Source organism: Phaseolus vulgaris, chromosome 3 (assembly GCF_051622355.1).
Source record: "Phaseolus vulgaris cultivar YP4 chromosome 3, ASM5162235v1, whole genome shotgun sequence".
Classification (NCBI taxonomy): domain Eukaryota; kingdom Viridiplantae; phylum Streptophyta; class Magnoliopsida; order Fabales; family Fabaceae; genus Phaseolus; species Phaseolus vulgaris.
In genome coordinates, this window is record NC_143500.1 from 34,511,122 (window position 1) to 34,529,050 (window position 17,929).

Consider the following 17,929-nt stretch of genomic DNA (forward strand, 5'->3'; position numbering starts at 1 on the left):
CTCACATTAATTTTTTAATAAATATATTTTTACCAGTCTTATAAATGTTATAATAGTGTAAGTAAAGAAAGATTGTGACTAAATAAAACTTCTCATTTCTTTATATATATATATTAGATTTTTTTAATATTTTTTTCATATTTAACTTGCTAAAATATTACTAAATTAATAATGTCATAAAATTGGAAAGAGGAAAAATATTATAAAAAAAACACACGGTTTTGTGTGCAAATTCGAGTTAAATATATCTCTACTTAAAGTATAAAGGAAACTTTAAAAGAATTAAAAAAAATTCATTACAAAAATATTACTTTGGTATTGGGCTTCCATGATAACAATACATAAGAAGATGTAACACCTTTTTTCAATTTTATCGAATTATTAATTTAGTTGTATTATGATAAATTAAGAAGGAAAAAATTATTTTTTTTCTTTGACAAATACATCGATATAACTTAACTATGCTTTTAGTTCTTTTCATTTCACAATCATGAAAGACTAAAATATAATTCAACCATTTTAGTGTGTTGGTAGCAAAATTTATTAAATATTTGACAAAAAAACGACGAAGAACTGAAATTGCAAAATAATAATATCTGAAAACTTGCTTTATACAATTCAAATCCATGATACCAAAATGACATAAAAAATGAAACTAATTTATATTCATGTTTTTGATCGGAAGGGATTAACAAGCGAAACTAAATCCAAAGAATGAGGAGACATATTGCAACATTATGAGCAATCATTTTTAAGGATTAGAGGAACACATATATCATCTTAATAGCGGTATGGAGAAGATGCAGCACACACACACTATTAGTAGTCAAATAAAAATCATGCTATTAAATATGGTTGCGAGATATTGTCGGGCGTACAAATAGATCCATGAGCACATGAATGCGTAGTCAACATAACTATAACGCTCAATGACCCCACTAGAAATATTGTCCCGGATAAACCTCAGAATTGAGGCATATTACATTCAGCATGAAATGTATCAGTATATGCCATATAACCTTTGAAACTCAATTATAAAAATCCAAGACTAACATAATAAGACACTAATTCTGTTCCACCCTGTTTGTTTCGTTTTTAAAGAGAAATCGGGTTTTTCCTGTTCCAATTGATTTCAATCTATGCTACAATAGATTATGAAGAACTCACTTTCAGTAACAGTCGAATGATCTTATCCTATTCTGCAGCTGTTTATCGACCCTCTCTTCTACTGAACACTCTTTATGTGTGGGCCATATAAAGAGGTAACTAATTTACATGTCAAATAAGTCACACTACAAAAGACCACAAAATTTGAGTATTCAGAGGTAGTTTTAAGGCAATGCCGTATAACAAATCTTTGCAACGTGCGACTTCAGATACTTCATCAGATCCTCTCTGAAGAACGAACTCAGTTAGCACATATTGTAAACCTCCATGATTGCGTCCTCTGAAAATCTATGGTTTTGAAAGTGTATGACCCTTTCCAAGCCAAGGAATGGTTTCAACGCCAACCAAATACTCTTCGAGCACCATAGTGTGCAAACTAGATTTGAGCAAAGAGTATCTCATTCCATGTATCAGGAACACCAGGCAAACACCAGTGTAAGCAATCCTGCACACCAGGCTTTGCTGTAATACTGAACCGTGATATATGAGCCTCATCCCTGAGCTGAGAAAGAGCTGTTATGTCCAAGAGCTTAACACCTGTTCCTTTTACCGCATGTGCAGCACCTTGATCACTAGACTCTTCTTCCAATATTTCCTTTCCAACAGACATTGGTTTGGTGTTGTCACAACTGCCTCCGGTGTTCCAGTCCCCACCAAAAAAATGCCGAGGAGAGATGGACCGAAGGAATGCTTTAAGACCTGGATATTTTGGAAGCTGTGAATCCACCCAGCCAACAATGCTGTGAATTGTAAGATTCTTGGCACCCCAAATCACAGCTATCTTCCTATCAGTATTTGGCACACCACCAACATGCATTACCCATCTATTAGCATTTAGTTTTCCCCGATTCCAGTGGTGACCTGTGTTGAGAACCAATACATCGAACTTGTGGAGATATTGGCGCAAGAATGCTGGTGGTCGATCAAGATGCATTGCATAATCTGTGTTTGGGTTGTTGATATCAATAGGTTCAACGTCACAAAGGCTTGCAGACCAGTAGTACAGGATGGTAGTATTAGTGCTTGAGAAGCGAAATGCCCACCCATTAGGACGGCCAGAACCATCAGCTATAACCAATCCATACTCCCTCCCCACATCCTCAACACGAAGCTTATCCTCACCACCAGAGACCATGCACATTAAAGACTGGAACTGTTGTCGCCCCAGTGAGTCTCCAACAAAAGCTAGAGTTTTGTTTTGCATCCTGAAAGCACAAAAATTATAATCAATTGATCATATGTTTATTGACTTTTTTTATGTTGAACCCAAAAACAAGCCAGTAAAAAAACTGAATGTAGATGAGAAAGTTTGGGGGTATTTGTTTTCTAAATCAGAGGAAATCTACAAAGGTAAAAAAAGGCATCTCAAAAAGCATCAGTCTTGCGATTGTGAGTAAACACGATGTTCAGCATCAAATGAGTAGCACGTTATGCCTCAATAGCTCTGAATGAATATATGGGTAAAAGGAATTGAAGAAACACAATGCTCAAAATCAAATCATACAAAATTACGCATGCACTCAACCAAAGTTGACCAATCCAATCCTCCTTCAAGAAAATTGAGGAACACCCTATGCCTGAATAACTTTGAATGAATCTAAGGGTAAAAAGAATTGAGAAAACACAATGTTCAGGAGGAAATCATACACAATTACACAAAAGCTCAATTTATAATTCTATATATGGATGAATGAAATACCTTCTCAAGAATTTAGAACCTTCAAATTCATCCATTTGACAATCCTTGGGTTGCCACCGAAGCCTCTCGTATTCAAAATCAGTACGCTGCATCATGCGGCAAGCCCACATTGTAGATAGCCACTGTTTGCAACCAAAACCTGAATATAAAGGTCGATTGTTGTCTGGGACCCATTTTCCTTTTGCATAATTACAGACTGCATAAAGGGTCAACAAGGAAACATAAATTAGTCATCAATACTTGCAAATATTGTTCATTAGTCTATCAAATGTACATGGTATGTCCCTCCTGCAGAAGAATATTGTTTTATGGATGATGAAGCAAACAGGAGTAGTAATTTAGAAAGTTTAAGCCCGGTTGTCTAACATGTGAAATTCGTTTTCACCGGAATAATAAATAACTATACAAACCTACTCAAAGTTGTGACTGGGAGTTACCAGAATAATAGGTGATTCTCTTCCAAATGAGCTAACAAACCAGTAAATAGCCTAACTACAAGAAAATTATAATTTTTTTTAACAACTCTTAGGTAAAAAAAAATGTTTCTTATACGAGTTGGGAGATACACTTCGTTAGGAAGCTCATTATTAGAAGAACAAGAATCAATTTTCCTCTGCCAATCTGCCTATTTGGCCCATCTCCAGAACCAATTCCTCTTATCATTACACATTCTAACATAAATCAGAAGATGAAAATAATTTGAACACACATTCTATTGTGTTTAACAGTTCAAAATTAGTTCCATCAAAATTACTTTTATTCAACCTTGAAACAAATGGATCTGATGTTTCAATTTTTCTTTAGAAACAATTAAATAAACTAAGTAATTGAAAAAATCCAGAGATATTCTTTAAAACGAATATCATTTTATAAAACAAGTTGAAAAGCATGGATGGACTTTCTTGCAACTCATCCCAAGGAGAGAAACTCAGGGAATAGAGTTTGGGTAGATGATTGGCCAAAAGACCTGTACCTTTACTTTTTGTAGAATTATTCCAGTTGTCATCTTTCCCAAAGATTGAAGAGCTTGTTTGTGGAGAATTTGTCACAGAACCATTTATATGCTCATGTTCTTCTTTTTGTTTCAAAGTTTTCTCCTCCTTAGCTTCATTCTTTGTAACCCCGGATATTATTGGGCTGGAAATAGTTTGTACATCATGGTTTTCCCCACCTTCTGAGATTCTTTTATCGTTTACTTCTTCATATGACACACTTGAAGGAATTTCTACACCACAACAAAATTTAAGATTTAAGCCCCAAGTAACACAAGATTAACAAAGAGGGTGAGTAAACAAAAACAATACATAATAATGGTTTGGTTGCTAAAAGGATGTTGATATCTAATAGGAAGATGCTGCTTGTATCAAACACTACTTTTAACTCTTAACCTATAGCACAATGTAACACTACAACAAATAACAGGATAAGAAGTAAATGAATCAGGCACAATATATAAAGGTCACAAATGCTTATATGCTCCTTTGATACAGGGTATGGTACCACATCATGAGAAATTGTAAACCCTACAAAACCATAGAGGGTTAAAGAAAGTAATATCTTACGTTTAGTATATGAAGTTTTTCTGGTAATACTTTCATCCACATTCTTTTCAGAAGAGTTTTGTGTAGGAATCATCTGTGATGCTCGCTCAAAATGTAGTTCTTTTGACTCATTGGTGATCTTTTTCTTTGCCAATGATGAGTCATCTTCACCAATGTTCTTCCCAGAAGAGTTTTGTGCGGGTACCATCTGTGATGCTCCCTTAAGATGCAGTTTTTCTGGATCATTAGTGGTCTTTTCCTTTGCAAATGATGGGCCATCTTCACCCGTGTTTTTCCCAGAAGAGGTTTGTGCAGGAACCATCTGTGATGCTCCCTCAAGATGCAGTTTTCCTGGCTCATTAGAGGTCTTTCCTTTTGACAATGATGGGTCATCCTCACCCATGTTTTTACCATAAGAGGTTTGTGCAGGAATCGTTTGTGATGCTCCTTCGAGATGTAGATTTTTTGGTTCATTAGCGGTCTTTTCCTTTGGTAATAATGGTGAGCCATCTTCACCATTGTTTTTTCCAGAGGAGATTTGTATAGGAATCGTCTGTGATGCTCCCTCCAGCTGTAGTTCTTTTTTTAACTCATTGGTGGCCTTAGTCTTTGCTGACAATGAGCCATCTTCACTCAAACGAAGATCTGGTGAAAGCACTTCGACTGAACGAGTAGTAACTAAATGATCTGCACACAGTAAAACAAGCCTCCTGAAAATCAGTACTGAAATCAAACAATGCAAGGGGCTCTATTTAGTACGAACTTTCAAATCCTGGGTACAAAATTAAAGCCTGATAGTTGTTTGGTCTTTAAATATTAATGTTTAAGAAACATTAACAAGACAAATACCTTTACCTTCATAAAAGAAATATTTATATTTTTTTCACATTGACAGGGTATAATATTAGTAAAAGTATTTCTCAAGAAAACAATTATATAAAGTAAACCTGAAGAGAACTGCAGTGGTGGTGTTTGAGGAGGAAGAAAGGTATTAAGACCAGGCATTTTCTCCCATGACCAAAAAATGATAGTTGCAGACATGAGAACAATAGAAATAAGTGAAATTTCTCTACCCCTTAATCCATTAAAGCCTACCTTCATCCTGCATAAGCATTAAATTACAAATAAAAAAGAAGTGAAAAAGAGAAGACAAACTCTCAGTTTTGAAAATGTGTAGAAAATCAAGCTCTCAGTGGCCTAGAATCTATGGAAATGAAATAAGAAAAAATAATGTTCTAACAAGAAAGAACAACACAACTACTTTCAGTCAACTCATCACATAGACTAAACACTAAAAGCATGTCCACGATTAAAGTTAGCAAATCCTCACAAACTGACAATTGCTAACTAATTGTTCTGCTTGTGACTCTTCACGCAAGTTTCATGCGAAGTTCTTCTGCTTGCCTCCTGGTCTCCATGTTTTCACGCTGGAGTTCCCGCATGGTTTCCATGATTTGCTGCAGGGAAGGTGTGTCATTCCTGTCTTCAGCTGGAGCCTAGTCTATGGTGGGTGCCAATTTATTCTGGTTTAAGTACATTTCTGGGTACTCGCATGGAGTACAATGAATCTCTTTCTATACATTTGAGTGAACCAGGCACAAATAAGTACAAAAATTTTACATCCCCTTTCATTCAATCTTTTTTCCATTTATTGATCCAGATTTCCCAGGTAAAACGGAATGGTAAAAAACGATTGCCACAAATTTCGGATAAGATTAGTCAGTTTCCAGAAATTTTGCCAATAATATAGGTCAGTTACAATGGGTCACCTAAATTCGGGCCGGGGGAGATCTCGCCGGGACTGACTTGAGGATATCCGATCAAGGATACCTATGGTCGCCTCTCGAGAGCCATACCACTTCACGTGCCTCCCCCTAGACACGATCAGGGCCAGGACGGCACACTAACGATACACAATCGAAAGCAGTAACTATTTATTTGACAGGTTAACCTTAATCTTGTATTATCAATAGTTTGATCATCCCCATTGCCTAATAATTGGTTTTCACTTTTCACTCCCTCCTCCCTATGCAATTTAATTTGCTTCTAGTCCAACATATAGAACCGGTCCATATTAACACTTCCCACCGCAAAACTGGTTCTCTCCCCCATCTATTATGGCTACTCACCATCTCAATTGTGAAATTCAGATACGTCACTGCGATCCATATCAAGCACTTACTTTACACATATAAGAAACACAAAATTACGAAGCCACTAGAATAGAAAAAGAAAAACAAAGTTTAATGTTGTGTTAGACAATTTGCGGCATCCAAATCAGGACAAGTACATGGAACTACAAACGCACAGAAGAACCCTAAAATCAAAAGAAACCAAAAAAAAACAAAAGTTGAAGAGCTCTAGCTAGCAATCTATAAGAAACGCAGATAAAATAACAATGGATGAGGCGGGTTCGTAAGAGATGCAGATAAGAATTTCACCTGTTTGGGATGAACATGGAAAGTGTGAATGTGCAACGTTGCTGAACCTCCAAGAAATTATATGCCAAAATAGGAGAATATTGGAAAGAGGAAAATGAAAAGAATGAAGAGAATGAGAATTTTGGGAAAACAGAAGAAAATGTGAATCTGTGGATAACTAATAAATCAATCCTACAAAGGGAACAGCGGAGATCGCGGTCAGGCATTAAGTTTAAACTCGCATTATTTTTTTATTAGCATTAATTAAGTTAGATTTAGTACGTTATTATCTCACTCATTCATTATGTGGACTCATTAATCATCTTTTAGTCATTTGACAATCAACGTTAATTCAGTTATGAGGGCCTTGCTCGTGCATAGAATCAACGTTGCATATTTTTCACAATCTTATTTTTTAATATTTTTTTAATTTAAATAATTATTCACAATAAAAAAATAATTTATAGAATAAATATTATTTATAATACAATGAAAAAAAAACCTTTTTTTCTAATTATCCTTAATAAAAATATTTTAATAATTTAAGAATATATTTTATTCCAATAATTAAATAAAGAAAATACATTTATGTATATATTTCTTATAATTTTATCCTTTAAATAATTATTTTTTAAAATTAAATTAACTACACACAATAAAAAAACCACCTACATAATAAAAAATTTATCCATAATAAGATAAAAAAATTATTTATTTTAATTATTTTTAGTGAAAAATTATAATTTAAGAATATGTTTTTATTTCAATAATTATTATATTTTTTTAAAGTAAACAGTATTTAAATTTCTTATCCTTTAATAAACAAAATTATTTATTTATTTATTTAACAAAATAATTAATTAAATAAATTCTCTTTATTTTAAAATAATTAAATAACTTTAAAAAAACTAAAGACTACATGTATATAATAATTTATTCTTTAATAAATAAATAAGTTACTAATTGGCTCAATTCCCTATCTAGCACCATTTACACTTTTATTTCCCTATCTAGCACTTTTTTGCTTTTATTTCCCTATCTAGCACCCTTTTGTTTTTATTTTCCTATCTAACACTCTTTTATTTTTTATTTCCCTATCTAGCACCATTTCAAAAATAAATAAAAAATAAAAAATTAATTTTTTTTTATAATTTTAATTTTGAATATATTAAAAAAAGTATTTTTAATGTTTAAAATGTTAGAAATATAATTAATGAATAAATAAATGAGTTTTTACAAAATAAAAATAAAAAAGTAATAAATTAAAAATGTTTAGTTTAATTTTTTTTTGTAAGAATGAAGAAAATAAAAAATTAAACTCTACAACATCATAAAAGTTGAATTTATAAACATAAATTAGTATTTATTTTTGTTATTATTGATAATGTAATCATGTTAATTTCAAATAAAAAATGCAGGACAGAATTATAAAAAAAATCAAAGTCAATTAATATTAATTAATATTGAATGCAGAAATAATATTGAAGTGTCTATCTACCCTAAATGCAAAATCCTAAAAAAAACTAATGCAATTGCTACACTTAATGCTTAAAAATGAGAAAAAGAAAAATGTAAAATGTAAAAATAAATATATATAGAAAATAAAATCAGCAACATTGCAACAAATCTTTCATGTTATGAAACACTATTTGATGGAACTCAGAAATGAAGAGTATTGGTCTGCATACACTGGTCAAATATTATGTCTAAGTCCTGACATGAAAATAACCTCAAAGGGGAGACCTAAGTCAAGTCAAATAAAAACTGATATGGACATAAAAACTTATATGCAAAATGTTCATATTGTCAAACATCACGACACACAAAAAGAACATGTCTCAATATTATTGAATTGTGCACTTCTCGTCATTAATTATTACCATTGAAGAAAATATTAAATGAAAGATCATCTTTCATTTATTTTTCTTTTTATGATCAACATCTACTTATTTAGTATCGTCTTATATCTCTTATCTTTATTTTGTTTGGATTTTTTTTTTATATCTTGTATATTTATCTTATTTTGTTTTGCCTTTATTTTATATCTTATATGTTTTTAGTTATTATTTTTTTCTGCCATTGTTTATTTATTTTTGTTTTTTGTTTTTATTTTATTATTGTTGTTTTTATTTTCTATACTTATTTATTTTTGCATTTTTTCTTCTCATTTTTAAGCATTAAGTGTATCATTTGCATTAGTTTTTTTTTAGGATTTTGCATTTAGGGTAGACACTTCAATATTATTTGTGTGTCCACTATTAATTAATACTAATTGACTTTGTTTTTTTTTATAATTATGTCCTGTATTTTTTTACTTTAAATTAACATGATTACTTCATCAATAATAATAAAAATAAATACTAATTTATGTTTATAGATTCAACTTTTATGTTGTTGTAGGGTTTAATTTCTTATTTTCTTCATTCTTAAAAAAATAATTTTAAACTAAATATTTTTAATTTATTACTTTTTTTTATTTTGTAAAAAATCATTTCTTTATTTATTAATTATATTTCTAACTATTTTAAACATTAAAAATACTTATTGTTTAATGCATTTAAAATTAAAATTATCACAAAAATAATAATTATTTATTTATTTATTTATTTTTGGAAATAAAAAATAAAAGGGTGCTAGATAAGAAAATAAAAAAAAAGGGTGCTAGATAGGGAAATAAAATCAAAAGGGTGCTAGTTAGGGAAATAAAAGTGTAAATAGTGCTAGACAGGGAATTTACCCGTTACTAATTATATATAACGACTAAATAAATAGTAATTTATCCTTTTAGTAATTAATTAAAAAATATAAAAATAATATTATTTATACTCTACACATAACATTACATTTATACCTATATAGTTATATTTATCCATACCTCCACATTTTATTTCCTATTTTATATTTTATCAATATTAGTTTTATTATTTTATTTTAGATATTTTATAAATTAAAAGACAACATGTTACTATTTTTATATCAAAATATTTATTTTTTTACCTATTAAATGATTTAATAAAAATAATATGATTTTTAGTAAATTTTTATTTACTTCCAAAAATTGGTTACACATTTACCACAAGATATTGATATTTTTATGAAAATTTTGAAGTTATCTTTCAAAAATATTTTAAAAAATAAATCAAATATTTTATAAATTTATAATATATAACTATTATGTTCACTATATTTTAATTATAATATATTAAATATATTATTATGTGCATTAAATAAATTTATGTTTCTTATGTGTATTTATATTTATTAAAATAAATAATAAATTTATACTGACAATATAAATGTGTGAATAATAATATTATTTATTCTGTTTTTAATATTAAACAGTGATAATTTTTTTATAGTATATAATAATAATAATAAGAAGAAGTTATCTTTAATACATATATAATTTAAATTTTAATAAATAATGTAACAACATAGAAAGAAAAAAAAAACAAGAAGAAAAGAAATAGAATCGTAACCTCGCTTTATCCTTCCTCTCTCCCACTCATTCCTCTCTTTAATTTCTCTTTCATACCTTATATGTTTCAAAATATGATCACACCACTATATAGCTTAGAATTGAAGGTACATTTCTACCCGATCAGATTTTCAAACAGAGTAAGTTCATTTATATTTAAAGATCTCTTATTCTCTGTTTTTCTCTGTGATTTAGTCACCGATCTTGATGGAGACATTTGAGAAAGGTGATCCTCTCAACTTCTTTACCATATACTAAAATTTGACAATATTTGGATAACTTGCTATAGGCTCCTAAATTTTGGAGTGGTTCCCCTCTTTGAGGTAGAATTTTCATTAGTAGAATTTCATGTAAGAGAAACTAACTTTAACTTTCAATAGTACCATAGGCTAGAAGATCTGAATGTGGAAGGAACATGGGCCCAAGTTTCTATTTCTCTTGCAGGGATGTTAGTTGATAAAATTGTTTGGTTTTATGTTGTGTGAACATGTATAAATATTATATTTTGATAGTTTGAAAGTTAAATATTGTTTTTTATGTTGGAAATGTTATTGAATAGTATGAATTTTTAAATGATGTGATTGAATGATATGTATTATATATGAATAATGAAAATTGTATGAAATTGATGTCATACATTTGGGATAATGTATGAGTTGTTGTTTGATGGCATTAAATGTGAAAAACCTATGTTTAATAGAGATCCTCTAGCTTCACTGATGATCTAAGTCATATATACTAAGATATCACGTGGTGAGAAGCCGAGAGGGAGTTCATACACACCGAGTCCCGCTGCAGAAACTCAGTATGGGTGTTTGAACTTACCCTTATCCTTTCTCTTGGATTCTCTGGTAATCTTTGGATCAGGTGTTAGTCTCTGGTAGGGGCATACTTAACGAGTCTTCCGGAAGACGATGGATTCATGTGTAGTTAGTGAGATTGAAATGAAATCCAATGATCTATATGAATGATGAAATTGGTATTGAAATTTTATATGACAGCATTTAAAAAAATGTTTATAAATTATTAGTTTGATTGGTTCTTTTTGCATGAATTAGATATGTTATGAAATTTCTTTTTGTTAGCTTACCTTTACTTTTCTTGTTGTGTTTGATCTGCGATGACTATACTACGTACACGAGCAAATGATCATACGGGTGTCGATGGGTCTCGAGGGCTTTAGGATGTACTTTTGAACCTTATATTATAAATGTTTTTGTATTTTTAAAAGCTTTAATCATGTATTAAGAATGTTTTGAAAAACTTTAAGCTTGTATAAAAATATGTAGAACTTGTATTGTAATAGTTAGATGTATTTTTTGGGTTGTTACATTTAATGGTATCAAAGTAATTCATCTTAGGATGACCTGAGAGTAGTGAGTTTATTGTGCTTCTCTTACGTGTAGATTTTGTTTAAGTCTAGCTTCAAGACTTAGTTAAAAGTTTCTAATAAGATGTTTAATAAGGTTGTTTTTTTAAATCTTGTTTGCGGTTAAGTCAAAGTGATTGTTATGAATAGAGATGAAAGTATTAAGAATGAAAAGAATCTTGATAAAGTGGTGAGGGTGCACACTCATGACAAAATCAAGATGATTTTTTATCTAAATTCGATAAGTAGAGTATACTTTTTTGTATATGTTTTGGGTTGGTTATTTCTATATTATGTGAAGTTGATATTGAACACAAGTTTATTTTAACGAAATAAGTTTAATCATGGTAGGTGTTTGGTTGTAAGTTTTAAAATGGTTTTTTCGGCTAATAGTTTTACACCAACATTTGTTTTAGTGTAATATGTTTTTTATATATATACACGGTAGGTGGTTGTTATTATCGGTGGACTCAAATTCTAAGTGAGTTTGAGACTTCTGTCTTTGGAGGACCTATATATAATCTTTCGGGATGAATTAACTTTATGTCGATCACTTTCTCTTAATCGTGATGAATAGAAATGTGACATCTCCAAATTAAAAAAATATGGAAGTAGTAGTTGCACAACAAGTATGGAACGGATCATGAATTAGGGTAACTTGTTTCATAATTCGACTTCAAATAAAGATAAATAATACATGTTTGTAAGTAGTACTTCGACATAGTGAAGTGTTATACACAGTTTTCTAGAGTAACTATCAAGGTTGTTTCAAAGTTAAAAGTGAAATTTTCTTTTGTCTGGTGCTTGAGCAGGGTTGACATTAATGACACATTATAAAATGACTTCATCTGAGTAGTAAAGTTGAAAAATTAAATTGGAGATTATAGATTGTTGGGTCAAGTATGCTACCATGATGAATATCAATATTGTTGGTAAAGAAGAAAGATGGGGAATCTAGATTAGGTGTGGATTTTTGAAAGATAAACGAGATTGTTGAGGGATAATTGTATGATGGATCAAGTTGCATGAAACATCAATACTTTCCAAGTAGACATGAGATTCACGCATTCAAACTTTAAGTAAAGAGTGAAGATGTGTATAAGACAACCAATAGATCCAAATATGACTGTGGAGTTGGGTTAGTATATAACATCATTAAAAATCTTTATCTAATCAATACATATATACTAACACTTCTCCAAAACACTTCAATTGTTCAATAAAATTTACATTATATTAAGTGTCTTTTTTTTTTCAATTTTGCTTTGAGAGAAACAAGATTTTGTTAAAGCAATAAGACTTACGCTTGACTTTCAAGATATGTTTCAATGAGACTTTTGCTTGAACGATCAAACTATACTTTAAATGAAATTCACCCTGACAAGTAAGACATGTATCACTTTAATTTTTATTTAACAAAAATATCCAACTTAAATGAAAACATCATAGATAATTATGCAAAATCTATATCATACATTCAATAATCTAATTGTTCAAATTTATCTATTTTAACAAATATAACTTCATTATAATCTATCTTTATATTCAAAATCACCATTTCATTATCAAATCAATTTATGACATTTTAATCGAAATACTCCTAAAAAAAATTACATTGTATCTTAACATAAAATCTTAACATCATAACCATTCAATTTCAAACAAAACAATCTCTAAAACATTTTTCTCAACTATTACATGTTAAAACAAAATTAAAACATCAAGATATAGCTAATCCAATTATGCATTTTGTAAAAAAAAATCCTATTTAAATTAACTACTCCAAACCCCAAAATAGTTTAACGTTGACTTAAATTTCTACTATATGTCCATCAAACCTCAATTTCAACTATTGTATCTCAATTCTAAAACTAAATTGAAATATGTAGGTGTGTTCATATTGTTTTTCTTAAATATTTACGGAGACAATACTTGTATTGGTGTATGATAAGAATATATAAACGATTATATATATATATATATATTAATTATATGTAAATATATTAAGATACATTATTAGCACAATTATATAGATAAATATGAGACATGCAGTTCGAAAATGTTAAGTGACAAATACTTCATACATCAGTAGTAGTTTTAAATTCTTCTAAATTTGTAAAAACACCAATTTAATATAAAGGAGATTAAATATTTAAGAAAAGTATTTAAAATATAATTATTTATAAATAATTTAGTCAAATAAATTTAACAATATAGACTGAAACAATATTCAAAATTATGAACAATATATCTCAATTACTTTAATTCAAAAATAAAAAGTTAAAAGTGTGTAGGTTTGTAATTCTTAAAAAAAGATAGTTACTATATCTAATCTTTCCACATAAATTTTAATTTAGTTATATAACATTAAAAAAATGTTACTTTGGTAATTGGAAAGTGAAAGATTTTATTGTTGTGATGTTGTAAGAGAATGTATTTAATTTAAAAATTATTTCATCTCTTTATATATAATCTTTATAATTTGTAGTCTGGTGCATTGTGGATATATTAACACCCTAACATTAATTTTTGTAAAGAAAAATATTGATTTAACAACTGCATAAAACAACAGTTTATAAAGATTATACAAATTATAAACCCTAAACCATAAAAAACAGTTTACAATTATTATGTGTCACAACACAGTATAATTTAGAAAAAAATATATATATATTTCAGTATCCTTTTATAAAAGAGTCATGTGCCATTATTTCTTCTTGTCTCCCTTTCTGTTGGCCCGATCTGCATCTGCTGAGATTTTTCTGCCAACTGCACTAGTGCGTTAATTTTACTGTTGGATCTCCTTAATGTTACATGCGAAACTTCACAAACCTTAGGATAATGTGTGACTATTTATCCTTCAAGGATTCTGATAACGAATTTCTCCTACTTTTTTTGGATGGTATGCATTTTCAGATGGTTATTACAGAGTTTCATTTCACATTTGGAGAGTAGAAACGGAGTTGGCAGGTATGCTATGAATATCACTGCTTAATTTACACTATCTAATTTTAATTGTTACAATGAGAAGTAGTAGCAGTAGTATCTAGTGATGTGCCAATTGATTAAGGTTGTCTTTCTTGGAAATCTACAAACTCTTTCATTACAGAAATCTAGTTCCAGATCTGACAAGGTAGAAAAGGCACAAAAATAATTTAAATATCATGGACAGTACCGTATGCTCTCTTTTTTTTTTCATGTAGTACATGCATCTTTTTACATATCATAAGATGCCTGATACAAAGTGAACACACCCTTGTTAATGAAAAGCTGAAGCTGTCAGTTACCAATTCTATGCACACTGCAATTTTCTTTTTAGTGAAGTTGAAAAACTGAATTCGTAGAAAACATTACCTTCTCATATGATCACCAAACTTTCTCATAATCATTGCGATACGTTGCCACGCAAGATAAATTCTAAATATTGTCTCCAGCAGTTGTTAGTTACTTAAAATAGTTAATAAGAGTTTGTATTTGTTAAGCAGAAGAAATTTAAAAGAGAAGACTAAGAAGATAGAAAAAGAGGTTGAGTATGATTTCTTTCCTCAATTGAATTCAATCTCCAAACCTTATTCTGTGTGTTTAGTTTTTTACCTCTTGAATTAAATAATCAAGAGATTGTTCAAAACAATACAAACTCAAAAACAATTCCAATCACACTGGTTAGAACTCAAAAAGACCACACTGTTTAGCCAATCTGTCATAGATATGAAAGAAATTAATTACATAAAATCTCATAATTTATTATGAAATCTCAAGAGAATCAATTTTCTATTTATGAACCATGAACCAGCATAACAATTTCCTTATTATTGACCACTTTGTCCACATTTATTAATTATCCTTGTAAATGAAGCAGTAGGTTTTTGGATACCATGGATCTGTGCACAAATCCTATTCTTTCAGAATCAGAAGCATGGAATTGGTATTGAAGAAGAGTAATTCAACACGATGATGCTTATACTGGCTTGAATCTTCTTGTTTGGTGAGTATAAACCCTTTACTCTGTAAACATGCTTATAGTCCATACTCATATTACCTAATGTAAAATGACCAGAAATCTCATCAGAAGCATCAGAGCGAAAAAAGCTTGATGGGTCGCTTACCAATATAGAATGACATACAAAATAGCACTGCTTTTGAGGCGTCAGATAGCGAGAGAGGACAGGAAAATATTATCAAGAAATAAGCCTGCGAACTTCCAAACTACGTAGTCCACAGTGTCTGTTTGGACAATCGTTGAAAAGTAGTATGAAATTACCTTTACACTAAGTGTAGATACTATATTAGCTTTTCAGTTAAAAGTTACATCTAAAATGAGAAACCAAATTAACATGCTTGGAACTGCATCTATTATTCCATAAATCGTACGGACCCATAGGTTAGAATCTAGCACATCAAAATTAAAGCAGTGGAGACACCAAGTTTGATGCTAAAAACAGTCTCAAGAATCAACCACTGAATGATTCTATCACATCACCTATAAACCTGGTTCAAACCATTTGAGAGATTTACAGATAGTAGCTGCATTGAAATAGGAAGATTCAAGTGACACCTTAAAAATATGTGCACCATAGCAGGTTACTTGTCCGTTAAACCGATTGCCAGCAGAACCCGTTGGTTTTGGATATGATGAGTGTTGCAGTCATGGGGCCAACCACATGGACCAGGGGTCTCTTGGCCTTCAATTTTATGCCTACTGGCAAGCAAATCACTTACTCCAGATTTGGACTCAACCTAAAATGCCATGTTGAAAGGGACCAGTGCAGGTTGCTCACAAATCACCAACAGACACTACTTCAATATTTTGTCTCCAACCATGTACAAAAAGTCTTGAAAGTAATATTAATGCATGCATGTCAAAAGGCACCACTCTTTGATGTATCATTTGTAGCACTGGTCCCAATAGGAAAAGATTCCTTCCCTTCTTATCGATTACAGTCTTACTCTTGTTGGTGAATGCGAGTCCCAGGTCTTTTTTTTCTCACATATTTTCTTTCAGACACAATTCTGTTTGGGGAATAATTGAATAAGAAATATAAACACTTCTTCCAATGGAAGACTTGTACTCTCGTTTGTCACGTTATGGGGACTAACCTTTTTTGCAGGTCCAGGTTTTCTGCAGAGAAGGAGTAGTATCACCTAAATATCACGATGGCAACTTCTCAATGTGTCTACATCCCTCTAGAATTGCACATGGCTAATTTGAAGCAATTGCGATCGATGTCATTTTCATACAATGAATGAGATATATAGTCACTTAGGAGCCTTCTGATTCCCGCACTTCAAAGGCCACTTCTGCCACTTGCTTAAGGCATGTTTAACGTATTGTCGCATTTAAAGATGAACTACAGTAAGTAAAACACCCCTCTAGTATCAACTTGAAAGAAAAGAAGTTGACAAAACTGTCAACACATGAAAGCTCCCAGCTCATAATGAGAATGCCATGTCTTCTTGTCAGTGAGAGTTTCATGTCAACTTTTCAAGACATGAGAACGCCTTATATTCTTGTAGTGCTTCATGGTGAAGATGGAGACAATATAATATGCAATTGGTAGTCGTTGCATTCGGTGAGCAAAATATAAAAGTGATTGTGCATCTCGAATAAACATGGTTTAATATGTTAGAAGGTGAATATTTGAAATGTGACATGACCGCAAATAAAACTAGCAGAACCAAGCTTGAGAATGGTATCACACATTTTTTTTAGTTTAGCAATCATTTATATAGGTTGAAATGCCTTCTCATTTAATTTGGATGGTGGGTCCTTTGCCATATAATGAAGTTCTGTCTCGAGGAAAGTCAACTCATGATTCATTAACCAGTTCATGTTTTTCTTACCTTGGAATCTACTAATCAACAGTGAAAGACATGAAAACTACTTGATTTTGGTTTGAGCTGTTTTTTTCTAATAATTTGATGGCTGACTCGTATCTATATTTATTAATTGAACAACGAGACCCTTTAAAAAGCAGGTGGATATACCAGAATAGAATGGCGGGTGCAGTAGGAAAATAACCATATCAAGTGCAGTTTGAACATTTAATAGCACTAACTTTGTATGACACGTCACGCCTACCTTAAGGACCAACTTATAGTCACACTGCTTCAATAGTGAAGACACAATCCATCCATACATAAACACGCACACATATATTATATTATATGTATGAAATGTTTGATTGCGCACCTGCATCAGTCAGGAAGAGACATAAAACAAATTAAGACAACAATCTGTTTTTCACATGTGAAAAT

General features: G+C 30.6%; 1 protein-coding gene and 1 long non-coding RNA gene across 5 annotated transcripts; one reads left to right on the forward strand and one right to left on the reverse strand.

Moving 5' to 3' along the window:
* Positions 1 to 819: 819 nt before the first annotated feature.
* Positions 820 to 7,124, reverse strand: LOC137807162 (protein trichome birefringence-like 14). 2 transcript variants are annotated; one of them, XM_068607641.2, is made up of 6 exons: positions 6,849 to 7,124; positions 5,355 to 5,509; positions 4,429 to 5,094; positions 3,840 to 4,091; positions 2,867 to 3,062; positions 820 to 2,372 (listed from the first exon to the last, which is right to left on the reverse strand). In XM_068607641.2, exons 1-6 carry the CDS (start codon positions 7,052 to 7,054, stop codon positions 1,544 to 1,546), a joined length of 2,304 nt encoding a protein of 767 aa, XP_068463742.2. In that variant the 5' UTR covers positions 7,055 to 7,124; the 3' UTR covers positions 820 to 1,543. The 2 variants fall into 2 exon arrangements, with proteins under 2 accessions (XP_068463742.2, XP_090156829.1); XM_090300703.1 differs by lacking the exon at positions 5,355 to 5,509 and having other exon boundaries at positions 6,849 to 7,055.
* Positions 7,125 to 14,376: 7,252 nt separating this feature from the next.
* LOC137807163 (uncharacterized) lies at positions 14,377 to 17,492 on the forward strand. 3 transcript variants are annotated; one of them, XR_011080480.2, is made up of 4 exons: positions 14,377 to 14,451; positions 14,591 to 14,644; positions 15,534 to 15,659; positions 16,783 to 17,492. It is a non-coding gene; the product is annotated as an uncharacterized LOC137807163 (long non-coding RNA). The 3 variants fall into 3 exon arrangements; XR_016519701.1 differs by lacking the exon at positions 16,783 to 17,492 and adding an exon at positions 15,732 to 16,726; XR_016519700.1 differs by having other exon boundaries at positions 14,388 to 14,451; positions 15,531 to 15,659.
* The last annotated feature ends 437 nt before the right edge of the window (positions 17,493 to 17,929 follow it).

Coding starts and splice junctions, on each gene's coding strand:
- LOC137807162 (XM_068607641.2), bottom strand. CDS start 7,054: ATGCCTGACCGCGATCTCCGCTGTTCCCTTTGTAGGATTGATTTATTA. Junction 5,510..6,848: donor TCCATGTTCATCCCAAACAG/GTGAAATTCTTA, acceptor ATGCTTATGCAG/GATGAAGGTAGGCTTTAATG. Junction 3,063..3,839: donor TAATTCTACAAAAAGTAAAG/GTACAGGTCTTT, acceptor CCCTTTATGCAG/TCTGTAATTATGCAAAAGGA.